This window comes from Heptranchias perlo, chromosome 26, assembly GCF_035084215.1.
Source record: "Heptranchias perlo isolate sHepPer1 chromosome 26, sHepPer1.hap1, whole genome shotgun sequence".
Classification (NCBI taxonomy): Eukaryota; Metazoa; Chordata; class Chondrichthyes; order Hexanchiformes; family Hexanchidae; genus Heptranchias; species Heptranchias perlo.
The window spans coordinates 22,458,352-22,474,224 of record NC_090350.1 but is presented as its reverse complement, the minus strand read 5'-3'; the positions used below and the strand labels follow the sequence as shown (position 1 = coordinate 22,474,224).

General features: G+C 38.3%; 1 protein-coding gene across 16 annotated transcripts in view; it reads right to left on the bottom strand.

The window, feature by feature from the left end:
• Positions 1 to 15,873, bottom strand: part of macf1a (microtubule actin crosslinking factor 1a) — a 523,722-nt gene that overhangs the window by 51,669 nt on the left and 456,180 nt on the right. For 15 of the 16 annotated variants that reach the window (XM_068006497.1, XM_068006495.1, XM_068006501.1 and 12 more), the window contains 11 exons: positions 13,874 to 13,993; positions 11,898 to 12,005; positions 11,281 to 11,499; positions 10,485 to 10,688; positions 7,357 to 7,588; positions 5,743 to 5,969; positions 5,402 to 5,524; positions 4,420 to 4,521; positions 4,228 to 4,329; positions 3,360 to 3,533; positions 234 to 389 (listed from right to left, as the gene is read on the bottom strand). In XM_068006497.1, coding sequence (XP_067862598.1) covers positions 234 to 389; positions 3,360 to 3,533; positions 4,228 to 4,329; positions 4,420 to 4,521; positions 5,402 to 5,524; positions 5,743 to 5,969; positions 7,357 to 7,588; positions 10,485 to 10,688; positions 11,281 to 11,499; positions 11,898 to 12,005; positions 13,874 to 13,993 — 1,767 coding nt within the window. The remainder of the gene's footprint in view (positions 1 to 233; positions 390 to 3,359; positions 3,534 to 4,227; positions 4,330 to 4,419; positions 4,522 to 5,401; positions 5,525 to 5,742; positions 5,970 to 7,356; positions 7,589 to 10,484; positions 10,689 to 11,280; positions 11,500 to 11,897; positions 12,006 to 13,873; positions 13,994 to 15,873) is intronic. The other variant, XM_068006502.1, reaches the window with a different exon arrangement.

The following is a 15,873-nucleotide window of genomic DNA, read 5'->3' as shown; positions in this document are numbered from 1 at the left end:
AAGAGGGAGTTCAAGGTTGTAATAAAAATGTCATTAATACAACATGTATAATGCATAAAACAGCCATGTCTTCTTGCTTTGGGATGTCATCCAAAGCCATTAATCATATTACCTTGTAACTTACTATTAGTTATACATTATTCTATGGTACAATACATGGTTATTGAAGATAAATATTTTTCAGACAGATAACTCAATCTACTTGGTGTTATGAATATATTATTTTGACATACATGATGCTTGGCAAGTTCGATTTCTATGGCTTTTGGATCCCCAGTAATTTGTCTTTGTCCATCCAGCAGCTCCTCTGTATGATTCAGCCAGGACATAAGTTCAGCCAGTGCATGTTGAAACTGACCCAGTGCCAGCAGGGCACCCTCCAACTTGTGCTGTGGAAAAAAAATAAATTCACAATCATTTAGAATATACATATGGCCAGAACAAATGTTGTATCATATTCTCAGAAATATCTCCCAAAAAGACTCCCTTCAGCTTGGGCCTGCAAAGAAATACCCAGCCATTCTGAATATAGAAAAAAAACGATCAAGCACTGACTATTCAAACAGGATTTGAAGGTCAGTGTGCTCGTGAGCCAAACCACTGTAAGCAGCAACACATGGGCCTGTGAGTGTGGTGCCATCCATGATGTCTGGGAAGTGATAAACAAAGCCCAGGTGTTAGCTCATAGGCAGGCACACATGACTACTCTTGTGCACCCCCTAGTAGCTGCATTAAGAATGACAACAACAATGGTCCAGGAGCAGGTCACCTCCCTGCTTTCTTGGAATGGTGTGAAATATGGGATAGATAATTAGAGAGAAGGAAGGACATTCACCTGCTTTGCATTCAATAAGCCTAATGGCAGCACTGGATAAAAATGCACACAATAAACTACAAAATTTGTTTACTCTTATGTTAGAAAAGATTACTAAATCCATCAGCCCATCCTCAATTCTTGCTTTATGGTTATGGAGGGACACCTGTAGTGGAACATCATTTCACTGTAATCTTAATTGGATAGTTTTGTCGATTAACTGGCAATACAGTGTTTCTTAAGCAGTACTTGAATCTGGTTAACATAATCAGACATGTGGAATCCAGATGATTTGCACTACTCTGCCTTGTTGAAATATTGCCCAGTATTTGCACACTCTCAAAAATCCTTAATAGCTGTAATAGTTCAAGTTTTTTTTAAAACCTATCATGATGATAAAGTTGTATTATTGAGTTATCAGCAAATTTTTGTCTATTCCCCCTCAAAAAAATTATTGTGGAATTCAACAAAAAATTTGGTTCCCTTTTATTCTTACTGTGATATTGTGCAGTTTTTAAATCACAATAAAAACATGGAATAATGAGATTACCACTGAGGATATACAAGTTGTCTAAATTTCACGTGCTTTAAGAAAGAATTACTTGGTCTCATTCAAGAATTAAGAATGAGGAGTTATTTACAGTACACTTGGCACGGACCATTTTATTCTCAAGTTTTTCTAGATGTAAATGTCTGTGAAAATATCTGTATGTTGCAGACCCACAGGCTCTGATATTTACGTGGAGGCGGGGAGAGAAAACCTGGAAATCTCGGGAATGCGGAGGTCCTGCCGAATTTAAAGGCAGGACCTCATTATCATTTTGTAATTCCGTTTCCCGCCCGGCAGCCGGCCAGATTGACACACTAGCCAGCTGCTGGGCTGGAAAGCCAGCGGCAGGAAGCTGCAACTGGGGACCATTGGGGACGGTCCCCGGCAATTGGGAAAAATTGGGGCTTGGTGGTGGGAGTTGGAGTCCAGCAATCGGGAGGGAGTGAAAGATTGGGGGTTGGCAGATTGCGGGCAGAAAGCTCAAGATCGGGAGTCAGCTGATTGCGGCAGTGATGAGAGGCCGCGATCGGCAGAAGGTTTGCTTGAGGGGCGGGGTTAGTGTGTCAATCTGGCCGGCTGCCGGGCGGGAAACGGAATTACAAAATGATAATGAGGTCCTGCCTTTAAATTCGGCAGGACCTCCGCATTCCCGAGATTTCCAGGTTTCCTCCCCCGCTCTCTCCCCGCCTCCACGTAAATATTAGGGAAATACTCCTTCTGGCTCACGAGGAGTGCCCTAAAAAGCACTTACCTTCTGCAGCCAGCTGCTCCTGTCTCCATTTTGGTGCCGGGTTTCCCAAGCACGGCTCGCAACCCACCGCCGTAAAAATGGCGGCAGGCGTGGGTTGGGGTTACGTTGCGCAATTTTTAATCCTCCCCGACCCTCTCCCGCCCATCGTGGGGGGGGGGGGGTGGTGGTTAATATCGATCCCATAGTATCAGCAACTGTCCCTAAAATTTACAAACTGTGGCTCGTTTTATGTTAAAATGCTATTTGCTTGTTTCAATTTGCCCTTTACACCAAATACATCATGAGAAATTAAGTCTGCGCAGTTCCGCTACAATATCAGAATTCATACAATGCTGGAGGCACGCTTTCTTAATTTTTGCTTCTCAGCATATAGTGCACAAATCTATTTTCAGACAGACAGACACTTGTCAACCTCTGCTTGCACAGATTTGGAGACATTTGGGGAGTAATTTTAACCCCCTATATGTCTCCATAATATGGGGGGGTTAAAATTACCGAGGAGCGATCCCACACATGCAATCGGCTGCCCCACTCCACAATCTCCGCCTCCCCCTCACCCCTGATGACCGACCCCACATATTTATTTATTACACCCCTGGTGTCCGGCCCCACCCCTCCAGCCTTCCACTTTCCTTGCATCTGCACCCCGGCCGCTTTCCCGTCCAAACAGGCAGCTAGCCTGTCTATCATGCTGCCTGTTGGGAGGGAAACCTGAAAAAATTTAAAAGACGTCCTGACATCAAAATCGTCAAGACGTCCGGGAAAGCTGTACTTCCGGCTTTTCCATCCAGAAATCCCATCCCCCCCCCCACCTCGTTCTCTTCACGGCCCCAACTAAATATCGGTGCCATAGTCTCGGAACGGCAGTTGTTTATGTTGATCACGACCATCATGAGGTGTCTGATAAGAGATGAAGGCGTGGCTTCATAATGCTTAATACTTTTTTGACAAAATAAAGTAATTTAGAACTTCTTTTGCATGTCAGTTTGATAGTGTATCTAATATCAAAATTTTTGTCTCCCAAGCCTTTCAATGTAAATCAATTTGCTGAGTGTTCGTAACTAAACTGACTGCAAACTGCCATGGCCCATTTCCTTTCATGAACTTTCAGATATTCTTCCCTCTTTTGTAAGGTACAGCAATTCTTTAGGTGTTTATGGCTCACACTGGCAAAAGTATGTATGTGGATTATAAATATGAAAAACAGCACTCGGGAATCCAGGTCACACCAGGCCCTCTTGTACCTGTCTGTGAATAATCTTCTCTCCCAGATCTTCCCAGAGGTGTTTGAGCTCAGTGAGTGGCTCCTGAATTATATCTCGGTCAGTGTCATCTGAGGCTCTCTTTAGCAGTAGCTCCCCCTGGTGGTTCAGTTTTTCCATCTCTATTTGCTGCTGGTAAACCTCCATTTTAAATTCCTGTGGAATGCAAGTGCAGTGGGAAAGTTAAATGTCCTCCATTAGGGCACATTGATTTTATGCAGTTAAGAATGTAACAAATTTGAAATCAAAGCCATAAGATGACAGTTTTTCCCCTCCTACTTTTCCCACCAATTTTCTCCCCTCACCCTTTAAGATGTTGATGTTTTGCTGCAGTACAGATCCATAGACATTGGTCACCCTCTAATACCTTGCCAAATGACCATACTTTATATGTGAGTCTAGACTCAGTCGTGTCAGCAAGTTATTAAAATGAAAGGGACAGCCTAGCGAGCTTGATTCTGTCCTCACCTAAAGTCTACATGTGCACACTTCCAGTCATGTAGACTAGTCCCCTCCTTAACCCAATGGTCCTGAGGCCAATAGTAATTCCATTGCTGCTGCCCAAGTTGAAATTAGCCAACTCAGCACAAACCTGGCACCTTGTGCTCAGTATGGTTCAGCTATTTACTGCCTAAACCAGCTGAACCATCTAAGGATGGATATTCAGTAGACTTTTTCAATCAAGTAGAGGAAGGAATTTTAGATGAAGCTAATATGAAATGGATGAGAATCACAGAAAAAGCAAAAGTACAGAACTACTGTACTTTTGTTTTATATTTTTCTACTTCAATGCTGCTTTTTAAAAAGTTTTGTGGGTGTTCAGTATTATTCTGCTGTAACATTAACTCACCTTCATTTCATTTATTTGTTGCTTCACAGTGTTGAGATCTGTGCCAACTGGAGACATCTCACCAAGTTTTATTACAGTGTTATCCAGCCAGTCGAACATTGCCTAAAAAGTCACAATATTCAGATTAGGAACCATCATCCAAATTAATATTGTATTCACATACACATAGATTCTATGCAGAACACTCCTTACTTGCAATGCATCTTGGTATTGGACAGCTGCCTGCATGGCCTCTTCCAGTTTGTCCATCCGCTCCTTCCATGTTTTATTCAGGTTATCCCAAGTATAATTGAGCTGGAAATAGTTATGACACAATCTATTAGATTGGAAACGTGGCAATACATTCCCTGAAAACTACCTGCACGGTCTAATATTTCCTGTTCACTGATCCCCTCTGCATTCAATCAAACTCACTCACATACTTTATTCATATTTTCCCAACAAAGCACCTGCCAGTCGAGGTAGCAATTGTATGACAACCAGTACATCCGGCTGTTACAAACTTGCTGCTAACAGCGTGACAGGTAATAAATTGAGAGTTCTTGGTTTTGAGGTTTGGTGTTTAGAAGTACTTGTTATAATCCTATTTCAAGATCTCAAATAAACAATTAACTGATTTTTCATTAAGCCAGCCATTTTTCATGTTACAACACTGAATCCATATCTCATCTTTTACATAAAACTGATTTATGACAATAAAACAATAGCATGCATTTTTACAAACAATGTATTTTAGTATCCCACCCATTTAGTTTAATGGGTGGGATACTAAAATACATTTTTTGCTGAAAAATTATAATCTGAACAAACTGGGGCTTGCTCAGCAGAACATTAACATGTTATTATGCAAAACATTGAATACCCATTTAATCAAAAAGTATTCTAGACCTAGGGAAGGTCTTTAGGAATCATCAAAAAGCATTAGAGAGGGCGCTATATGCAAATATACATTATATTGCATGACATGTTGTGGTGCCTTCAATAGTATTACTATTAGGAGAAACGGTATTGCTTTTATGATAGAGTATATTTAAATATTTAATTTGTAAAATAATCAATTAACATAACTCTAGTCTTGTGGCCTTTCTAATCTGCTGGTCTCTTAGTTAAGTTCTAACACCAAGTTGCACCATACACTATTCCTTATTCATCATTATTTCTATTAATATTTCACCTCATCTATGCTTTTCTTCACTTCTGGCTTTTCAAATTCTCCACAAGCGAAGATGAGGTCTGCTCCCAAGATTCGTACAAATTCCAGTTCTTCATGGAGCCCATCTGTCTCCTCTTTAATTGTCTGAAATCAATAGAATATTACCAGGAAGTTGTTCAAACTCAAAAAGATATTCCATTTATTAATCCTTTGTGCTAACCACACTACAATCTATTGTTTTAGAAAATCAAAGGTTTATTTTTTGAGATGCCAAACAAGACAAATACAATTAATAATGATTCTTTTATACGAACTATGAATAAAATATATTAAAGTTTTCCATATTTGAGCCATATCCATACCTCTGCAGCCTCCTGTTGTTGTTTAATGATTGAGGGGTCAATACCAGGACTCTCCAGCTCTCGCACTATGTCCTGTGTGTCCTTAATGGTAGTCAACAGGGCAGCCATATCATACCAGAACTTTTCTGCCAGGTCAAGTACATCCAGAAGCTTAATTTCCCTCTCTTCACCACGAGCTTTGATATCTTCCCAGTAAAATACCATCTGATCCAATTTGTCTTGAATGGCTACAATTAGTTACAAATTGGAAAAAAAAATAAGCTAGAATCTTTAAGTAGGTGTTCCTGTTCATAATCTACGGTTGTACGAGGTTTGAATGCTGTGAGAAAGGAGGCCATCAGAGTAAACAATGAAGGATAATAATATTACACATCAAACTTTTCAGAAATCAATTCTCCTTGACTACTCAGAGTTGTTTGATAATGCTGACTGTGTAGAACCTAATCAAAAACCTATCCAAATTGGGTCAGTTACTCCTCAACTGTACAAAAACAGGAGACAAGTGCTTTCAAATTAGAGCATTTGTACTAGTGTAAAACAGCATTAAATAGACAAAAATGCAGTTATTTGCAACAAATTCTAATAACCAACATACTTGAAGTCCCCATCTCAGAGATGGAAATAGAATGACTACAGCCATTGATAAATGCATAGTATAATTGAATCTGTTTCAGTGCACCATGCTTGAGGTCTCTCCTGGCTGAGAGAACCTAAACAAGCTGCAGACTTCTCAACTTCAATACAAAAGGACATTTTGCTTTCTGTCACTGAATGTGAAATGCATTCCCCCAAATAAACCAGATACAGAACTGAGGCACTTCCCACCTAAAGGCAGCGGGATTTTTCTCTTTTGTTAATCTTCCAACTCACTAAAAAGTGACAAAACTTATCACAAACATAAAGGGCACATTCAATTATATAACTCTGAATAATTGAATGGGTCAGTTATATTTGTGATGAATTTATTAAACACCTCTATAAACCTGAATATCAGAACTGAACTTAGCTGGTCATTCATCTCACTCTTGTTTGTAGGAGCTTACGCTGCACAAATTGGCTGCTTCATTTGTCTATATTAGAACAGTGACCACAAAACAAAAATAATTCATTGGCTATGTAGTACTTTGGATGTTCGGAGGTGGTGGAAGGCAACATATAAAATGCAAGTTCTTTCATTCAACACTGCTTCTTGTATATGATCAAGCACAGACTTGAAGCAAAAGTAAAGTAGATATTCTACCATAAAAACAGCAAGCTTTTTAAAAGAAGTTGAATTTATATAGCATGTTTTACCTCCTCAGACCAAAACGCTTCACAATAATAAATATGATAATGTTTAAGTCTTTTGAATCCTGAACACACCTTTTCAATGGTATTGAACAAATTTGTATGTTAGAGGGAAGCATCTTTACTTTGGCTTTAACATTTGAAGAATAGATTCAGGATTTTGGACATAATTTTAATGAGGAAACTATTAGCTGCTAATTAAAAAAACAAATTGTTAGGTCATTTACCATCATTAGGTAAGTGATGCATATAATGACAGCAGTCTTTACAATGGTGAATAGACTTATAGTTATATACAAATTTAGAAGTAAACGTAAAATTCAATACCTTTAGCTGCAGGATCCTCATCTGCTCCAGATGACCGTCCAATCAGCCCCTCACCACGACGTTTAAGAGCTTCAAACGACGGCTGAAGTTTTTCGAGCTCCATTGCAATATTTCTGTTCTCGTTGATATGCTCTCTGATCTTCTCAACCTCGGCGGGTATCGATGGCGGCATCCGCATCCTATCAGCAATGTGTTCCAGAGATTCTAGCATTGGATCAATCTTATCGTGGAACTAAACAGACCATAAATAAAAGAAGTTGTTGGCGTTGCTTGAGAATTTTCTCAGAATTAACCTTTTTTTAAAAAAAAAGTCTGTGTAGCAGAAATTATATAATAAGTGAAAACTCTAGCAAAGCAATGAGCAGTCTTACTTTACAGATCATTTTCATTAAAATACATTGTGTATAGAACTTAAGTAAAATCTGTTCTTACATTATAATTTATAATAAATAACCAATTTGTTGAGGGATTGAACAGTCTACCATATTGGGTGAATTTCTGTGTGATAGTGTTTTCTTAATCAATCTTTTTAAAAACACTTGGTTCTAGTAGAATAGAAAAATACAGATATATTGACACTATAAATGAAATAAAACAAAGGCTATAATAATAAACTCACACATTTCACACTATTTGCACCAAATTCAATTCCACATTTGTATTTAGAGTAAGGGGAAGTTATTTTGTGTAAACTAAACACAAGATTTTTATTTTATATTTTTTCAGGCAATTTCACTAATGTTAAACCCGGGACTATTTAAAGATTTGAGTTTTGAGACCAATAAAATTGTGGTGAAGTTACAACCAGCAGTTGAGATTCACTTTAGAGTTTAGATTACTCTTTTCTTGGACAATCTACAAGCAAAGGCACAGACACGATGGGCTGAATGGCCTCCTTCTGTGCTGTATAATTCTATTAAATTAAATTCAGTATGGAAAATTACATTCTTATGCATATTATAAAATTAGGATTAAAAGAGACACAAAAAATTTGCATCACTAAATACATATACAATAAAACATAATTTAACTCATTTAATAATGCAAATACTTGAATTGCTTTTTCATTTTTTTGCAATTTATCAAAACAAATTCTAGTGTAGAAGACTACCAATAATCACTTAATATGCTGCACTTTAACTGTTCATTTAAATTTGTAAATCAATGTTTTTACTCACCTATCTCACATGGAGATTAAAACAAATGTATTTGATTGACTAATCACAACAGTAGTTAAATAAATCCCCAGGATGAAGCCAATCTTTTTGAAATATGTGACAAATTATGAATATTTTATTTAAAACCAAATATTCCAAAGGTTAAAAATGCTGAATTACACCTTAAATGTTGACTATCAGTTTAAATGATCTATTCCATAGATCGATACCGCAAGAGCAGCAGAACAAGCAAACAATATAGCTGGGACCTAATTTATGGTATCATCAATGATAGTCAATAAGGGAGCCATGAACGATTTATGTATACATATAAACTTTTGAACTTTATAGCTCCAATAAGTCACCCATCAGAATGTAGTCTGGCTTTGTAACAACTCGGTAATATAATAGTCTTAAAACTTTTTTCACCCTCAAGATCTGGGATCAAATTAAGCCCAGGTGGTTGGGAGGAATCTCCACTTTCTCATATGGCTGTGGAGGTTCTAACTTAAATCAGTTGGAGTAGATCGCAACCACGTTAGAAGTGGACAGGTGCCTACAATTCAGCACTAATTAGACAATCACACAGACAGGCTATGGTGTGAGAAGTGGAAATGGAACAGTTATTCTGGTGCAGTACAGAGTGCTTTTTTGAGGTTGGACTCAAGCCTATCATTAGAGTAGTTATGAGAGAGGCATTTCAACCTAATCTGGACACTGGATTAAAACTAAAAAGAAAATAAATCTCAATAATGACATAAAAATTCACTAAATATTAAAAGTGCTGGAAATTCATTTTAATGAGAATACCTTTTCTCGAGCACAATGCTGCAGAAAAAATAGATCAATTTACAAAGTTTGGAGCAACCCATTTTATCTGAAAATGTTGCAAAATTGGACCCCCAACTATTCACAAAATGGTAAGTGACCTTTCAGAGCAGTCATCGATATAAAATGTGCAGGGGTTGTTCTTTACTTCTGTTAAAGTGATCAGATAACTAACTTTAGAGATGCACACAGAAAATAAAACAGAAAAGCAATCCTAAAGTGTGGCAGCACTGAGTGTCCAAGGAGCTCTGCTTACCTCAGCATTCTAAAGAGCGGATGTGATGAACACAACAATTAAACACAACGTAGCAGGAGATGTCGGCAAATAAACATTTAATTCCACGAGTTGAGCGGAATGGAAAACAAATGACATGTTAGTATGAGAAAACTGTGATGGTGTAACACAAGGGAATGCACTGAACAAGACAAACATGGAAGGGATACATTTTACAAACATGACTAACATTATGTCATGGTGTTCTAGTTTCACTGGAACGAAGTATGTGTGTCATAATATTCTTTTCATTCTGCGGCACTGGCTTCTTACCCTAGTTTGCTTCCACTGCTACTAATTCCCGGCTAGAGCACCATGTCAAACAGAACTGTGGATAACTTTATCAATACTACTGATGAATGGACCATCCAGTAAGTGTGTATTAATAGCCTTTATATAAAGTGGTGTGCCTACCTAAAGAAGAGAATGGACAACCCAATCCCATTCTTATAATCATTTCATTAGAGTTTGGGAAAGCAACATGTGGGCTTGTGAAAGAAGTGGAATTCATCATATATATTGCTGACAACTTGAAATATTCCAAGCACTCAAAAAATCACCACTTTTTCTGCTGGCTGGTCAGTTGGTCATTCACTGCTCATTCCAACCCCATCTTTCTTTATTACTGTCTCTGATTCTAAAATCAACCACAAAGGTACAATAGCTCTAGCAATAGAGTGCACCTCTCATTCTCAAAAAGCAGCATTGATGTTGGCCAAGAAGACGCCTGAGGTCCAGACTAGCCAGCACTCTGCTGAAGCAGGAATAACAAGTGACAGCAGTGGGAAGCTAAAAGGACATAAAGCAAATGGATCAGCCTTCAAAAAATCCCCATGCAAATATATAGAGCTAGGATCACCAGATAGTACCTGAGCAGACTGTGAAATTGCTTCATCCAACGCCAAAGCCCGTTGTCTTGCATCCTGTTTTATTTTAGTATAAAGTTCTTCGGCAGTGGAATATTTCTCATGAACCATTTTGCCCTCATCGGGGTTCAACACCATCAACTGAGGGCCAATCTTCATCAATTTATCGATATGAGGCTTGTGCTCAGAGATTGATTCACGAAGTTGCTGTTTTAAAAAAAGACACATCTCAAAGTCCGAAAGAATGTCTAAATACATTCTGGTCTAAGATTACACCTTTTGCATAATATGAAACAAAATGTCTAAAGGACAAGTTCAGCACTCCTATGCCCCCAGCAGGGAGCCACACTCAAAGGGAGTTCGTTACAGAACAGGGCTACAATACTGCAGCCCTGATTCTCTGACATGGGCTGCCTTCAATCATGGCTTTCTGCTGGGAACACTAAATTTCTCTTTTTTTTGTTGTTTTATACAAATGTTATACAGTGAATTCCACATACTTCGCATAACACAAACCTGATTCATGGACCTGCAATTCCACTTTCACAACCAGAATGTTTATGTCTGTTCTGAAATACTATTCCCTCCTCTCTCCTTTATTAGTTAATGGGAATAGCACACACAGTGGATACACACAGGTTACATACACTGTATCCCCCTCATCTCCTACTGTTTTTTTCAATCTCACATGGTCTACTGGTTCCAATGGAGAATCTGGTCACCTGAAGCATACAAGAGGTATGCATACACAATAGTCTTTAAGTGAACAGTCCAACCTACATAGTCCTTTTATCCTTACCCTCATTTCTTCCTGCTGTAGTTTCAGGATCTCATGGTCAACGGCTGGTGGTGGGAATTGCGATATCAGAGCTCTGGTCTCATCAAGCCATGGGCACAGCTCCTCGTATGTTTCCCAGAACTGGTTAATCAGCACCTGAGCCCGCTCCAATTGGGAGTATCTTTCGGTGTTCATCTGACTGACTGTCTCATACTGCTGCTGCAACAAGTCCATCTTCTCCTATGAAGATGTGTGTGTGTATAGATATGATTTTAGACACTGAGATCCAGTCATTAAGCTCCATTATTATAAAAAAAATTACATTCAAAATTATTAGATAGGTGGCAAATAGTTTGTTACTGATAAGTTATAACATATCAGTACAATGACAGAACCTTTTTTCAACATCAAAGGCCTTGATTGACACATTTATGTGGTTTATCAAGACAATTCTCACAAATGGTAATGTTTCTGTATTATGGTCTGCACGTAATGATTACATGTATAGATGAAAAATAAATTCATAAATTCACAATTAAGTTTTCTGAGAAAGCCAATTAAGCTTTAAGGTATAATTTGTAATCAAACATCCAGTCTTTAGTTGTGGCAGGCCATCTTCAGAAGTACAGAAATAATACCTGCAACATAGTCTTCTGTTCATCTCCGCAGGTACTTAGGATTTCTTCTTGGGTGGTTATCAACTCATCTATAGAATCCTTGTGTCTTATGATGTCTATTGAAAAGGCCTAAAAGGTGTCAAAAAAAATCCTTACAATCGGGAACAACTCTGCTACAACATCTCTAGTGCCACATATTGTATATGGTCTGTAATTGTTTATAGCCCCCATCTTTGAGATAGATCAGATGGTCACTAATTTTTATTTTGCTATGTTAACATGATGGCTATAAAGTCATGGATGATTGGACCACAGTTACATTCATAAAAATAAATTTGAAGTTTAGGTCAGCCAGAAAATTGTAACCTGCCATGCAAATGAAATGTATGTGAATTGCAGCATTAGTTGCTGCCTATTTTGGTCTAACAGGAGGTAAACTGTCATCTTCCTGTTACTATAGTTTGTAAACGATTAGGTATTTAAAATAAACATCAGACATCAGTCCTTTATACATCAGTCCTTTATATAAAGAGTTATTGAGATGAGGATGTAAGTTTCCACTCTGGATTTGACTGTTTTAAAAATGTCAAACACCCATTGTATATGCATAGGATTTTGATGAATCAGTTTGTCCATAGCCAAAACGTAAAAGATCAGCAGTCAACAACCTTCTCCATAACATTAAGTACCCTGTGTGGACTGCTAATACCCACTGGCACATCATGGAGGGATGAAGGGAAAAATTAAAATTGTCTGTCCATGGACATATCCGCAAATATTGAATGCACCTGATTTTGACAACTTAAATTCTACCTGCAGAATCTGATTTTAGGTTTAAGCCTGATTTATTAATCCACCATTGAAACAGGCACTGATGCTTATTAATGAAAGGTGACCTCACTATTGATTACAGAATTCAGACTAAACTGAAATGGGAGACAATCTCCTACCATTAGTTCTTTTTTTTCCTTCTCATTTTTGTTTGTGTTGAGCTGAATCTCAAAAGTGTGGAAGGAAAGAGGAACAACTACTATCTGGGAACTGTGAATGAAATGGAAGGAATTAAACTGCAGTAGCAGAGATGTTTCATTACGTAATTCTCCTTTCCTTTATAATTACTATAAATGTTTCCTGGATATTTCTTTTTGACTTGGTCCAATTACTCTGTGATTGCTTATAGTTGCCATGACCTTTTTTCTCCTTTGAGAGTTATGACTTTTGACTGAAGGGAAAAAACAGTAGCCTTTCCACCATCTACAAGGCACAAGTCAGGAGCGCGATGGAATACTATCCACTTGCTTGGATGAGTGCAGCTCCAACAACACTCAAGAAGCTCAACACCATCCAGGACAAAGCAGCCCGCTTGATTGGCACCCCATCCACCACCCTAAACATTCACTCCCTTCACCACTGGCACACAGTGGCTGCAGAGTGTACCATCTACAGCAACTCGCCAAGGCTTCTTCGACAGCACCTCCCAATCCCACAACCTCTACCACCTAGAAAGACAAGGGCAGCAGACACAAGAGAATACCACTACCTGCACATTCCCCTCCAAGTCACACACCATCCTGACTTGGAAATATATCGCCGTTCCTTCTTCGTCGCTGGGTCAAAATCCTGGAACTCCCTACCTAACAGCACTGTGGGAGAACCTTCACCACATGGACTGCAGCGGTTCAAGATGGCGGCTCACCAACACCTTCTCAAGGGCAATTAGGGATTGGCAATAAATGCTGGCCTTGCCAGCAACGCCCACATCCCATGAACGAATAAAAAAAAAATTAGAAGGTAAGAAAGTGAACAACATAATAAAAGCTCCTTTTCAAAAGGTTATATTATAGGACATGCAGCGAATAAAACTGCACTGTGAAATGCAGAGATAATTTGGGACAAACGTTTTGTGCGTAATAAAGTGCAATATTTGTTTGAAGGATACCCATTTAAGTATTATACCAGATACGAGTACTGCACTACATCATACACATTATTCCTACCTTCTGCACCTGTAGTTGAGCTGTTGTCTGATCTTGTTCCAGCCTTATCGGACCCAAGGCTGTCAGCTTTCGCATGGTTTCTGCCACCCAGGTAAGCTCGGAGTCAGCGGCCTGCTCATACTAGCAGAAAGGAGAAGCAGCACGGAACATTAAGGAAACAAAGCAGACACACAAACACATAGAAACGATGCAGAGATGCAATCGGAACACAGTTAGTGCCAGAAAAATCACAAGTGAGTAAAGTCACTCTGACCCTCAATTAAGCAATGTAATAATCATTGCTTATGGTAGATTCATAACTTTTTCTAACAGTACACAAGTCCATAGCAGCACTGTGATAAATTATGGAATTGTTCAGTGCAGTTGTAATGCACAGTAATATATATTGTTAGTTTTGTTCAATTTTTTACTGGATGCAACAGATCAAAGCATTCTAATAGATGCAGGAAAGGTTAGTTAAATTTAGCAATTGATCTGTTTATTTTATTAATTTGGAAAAAAAAAGCAAATTAATTCTAATTTAACAAAAATGAAATGTCTTGTGTATACTGACACCAACTGTTTTGAATTACAGACTAGAAGAATATGTTTCTTCGCACTCAAAACCTGTTTAATAAAAACACATTTGAATGCTGTTTTACTGTGTTAACCTTTGACATTGCCAAAAAGGTGTGATTTTGATTCCCAGTAAAGGCAAGTGGGAAAGGATAGAGGAAAGAATATTCAGCAACACCTAAAACTGTCCAAGAATTTAATTCTCTCCCATCTAGCAACTTTTTAAACAAGATTTTCCTGGTTCTCAGAATATACTGAGCTCATTCAGCACGCATCAATGTGAACAATAATTATTTTTAGATTTTTGGACTCTGCCTCGGCTACTCCATGATGGAAAGCATTCCATGCCCCAACAACTCTCTGCATAAAGAAATTTCTTCTTCCTTCTCTTCTCAATCTAAGTGAGGATTTTACATTGGTGACCCTTTGTCACTGACTCCTTAGCCAGAGGAAATAGGCTTTCCTTATTCACCGTATCAAAACCATTCACAATTTGAAAAATCTTTAAGTCTCCGCTTTTCTGCACCAATGGAAATTGTCCCAATATTTCAAGTCTCTCCTCATAATTATAGTTTCTCATCCCAAGCATTGTCCTAAGATCGAGAGGGGGAAAGGGTAATGCAAGGCATTATGATTTAGTTTACCAAAGGCCACCATTTCTCCATATGAGATTCATTATAAAACTCATTCCTTGTCAATTAGCTCAAATCTACACTTCAGAATTCTATTTAACAAAGCATGGGATAAGAATAGGCTATTTGGCGCATTGAGCTAGTTTACTCCACACACCATACACAACATGGTCTCTATCAAGTATTTATCATGAGGGAAGCTTCAACAAATTTTTTCCAAATCCCTGTCAAAGATAATTAAGTGAAACTGTACAATATCTAGCCAACCAACTGTATTAACTATTCATCTCTGCATTCAATTGCATTGCATTACATTACAGGTCCCAGGAGTTCAGGAACCGCTATGTACTGAAAATTCTTTTATCGTTCTTATCCAGACTTATCCTTTAAACCTCTAGCCCTGTTCCCAACTCGATATTTATTCAACCTATTCTTTTAAGGAGTTAACTGACAGTATTACGTGCTTTTGTGGAGAGTCGGTTCCCCGTAAGTACCACTCTGAGAATGATAACTTCAGATCTCTAGTCTGACTGAACTTGAAGCTTGCTTGAAGTATTCATGCCTTCTAGTGCTATGCTCATAATTTACACTAAATAGTCTGCTCACATCTTCGTGTCCTGATCTGGGTATGAGTGTACAATAGCATTACACGTCAATGTACTTTCTTGTGAATCCAATTGAGAAAACAAGAGTTATAAAGGGAAGTGGTTTCCCTTTGTAAGCTGTCTACACTGGCCCACATTCAGCCATGTTGAATGGGAGAGGATTAAAACCTTTTTCAGGACACACTTGATATTGCAAACTCGAACAATG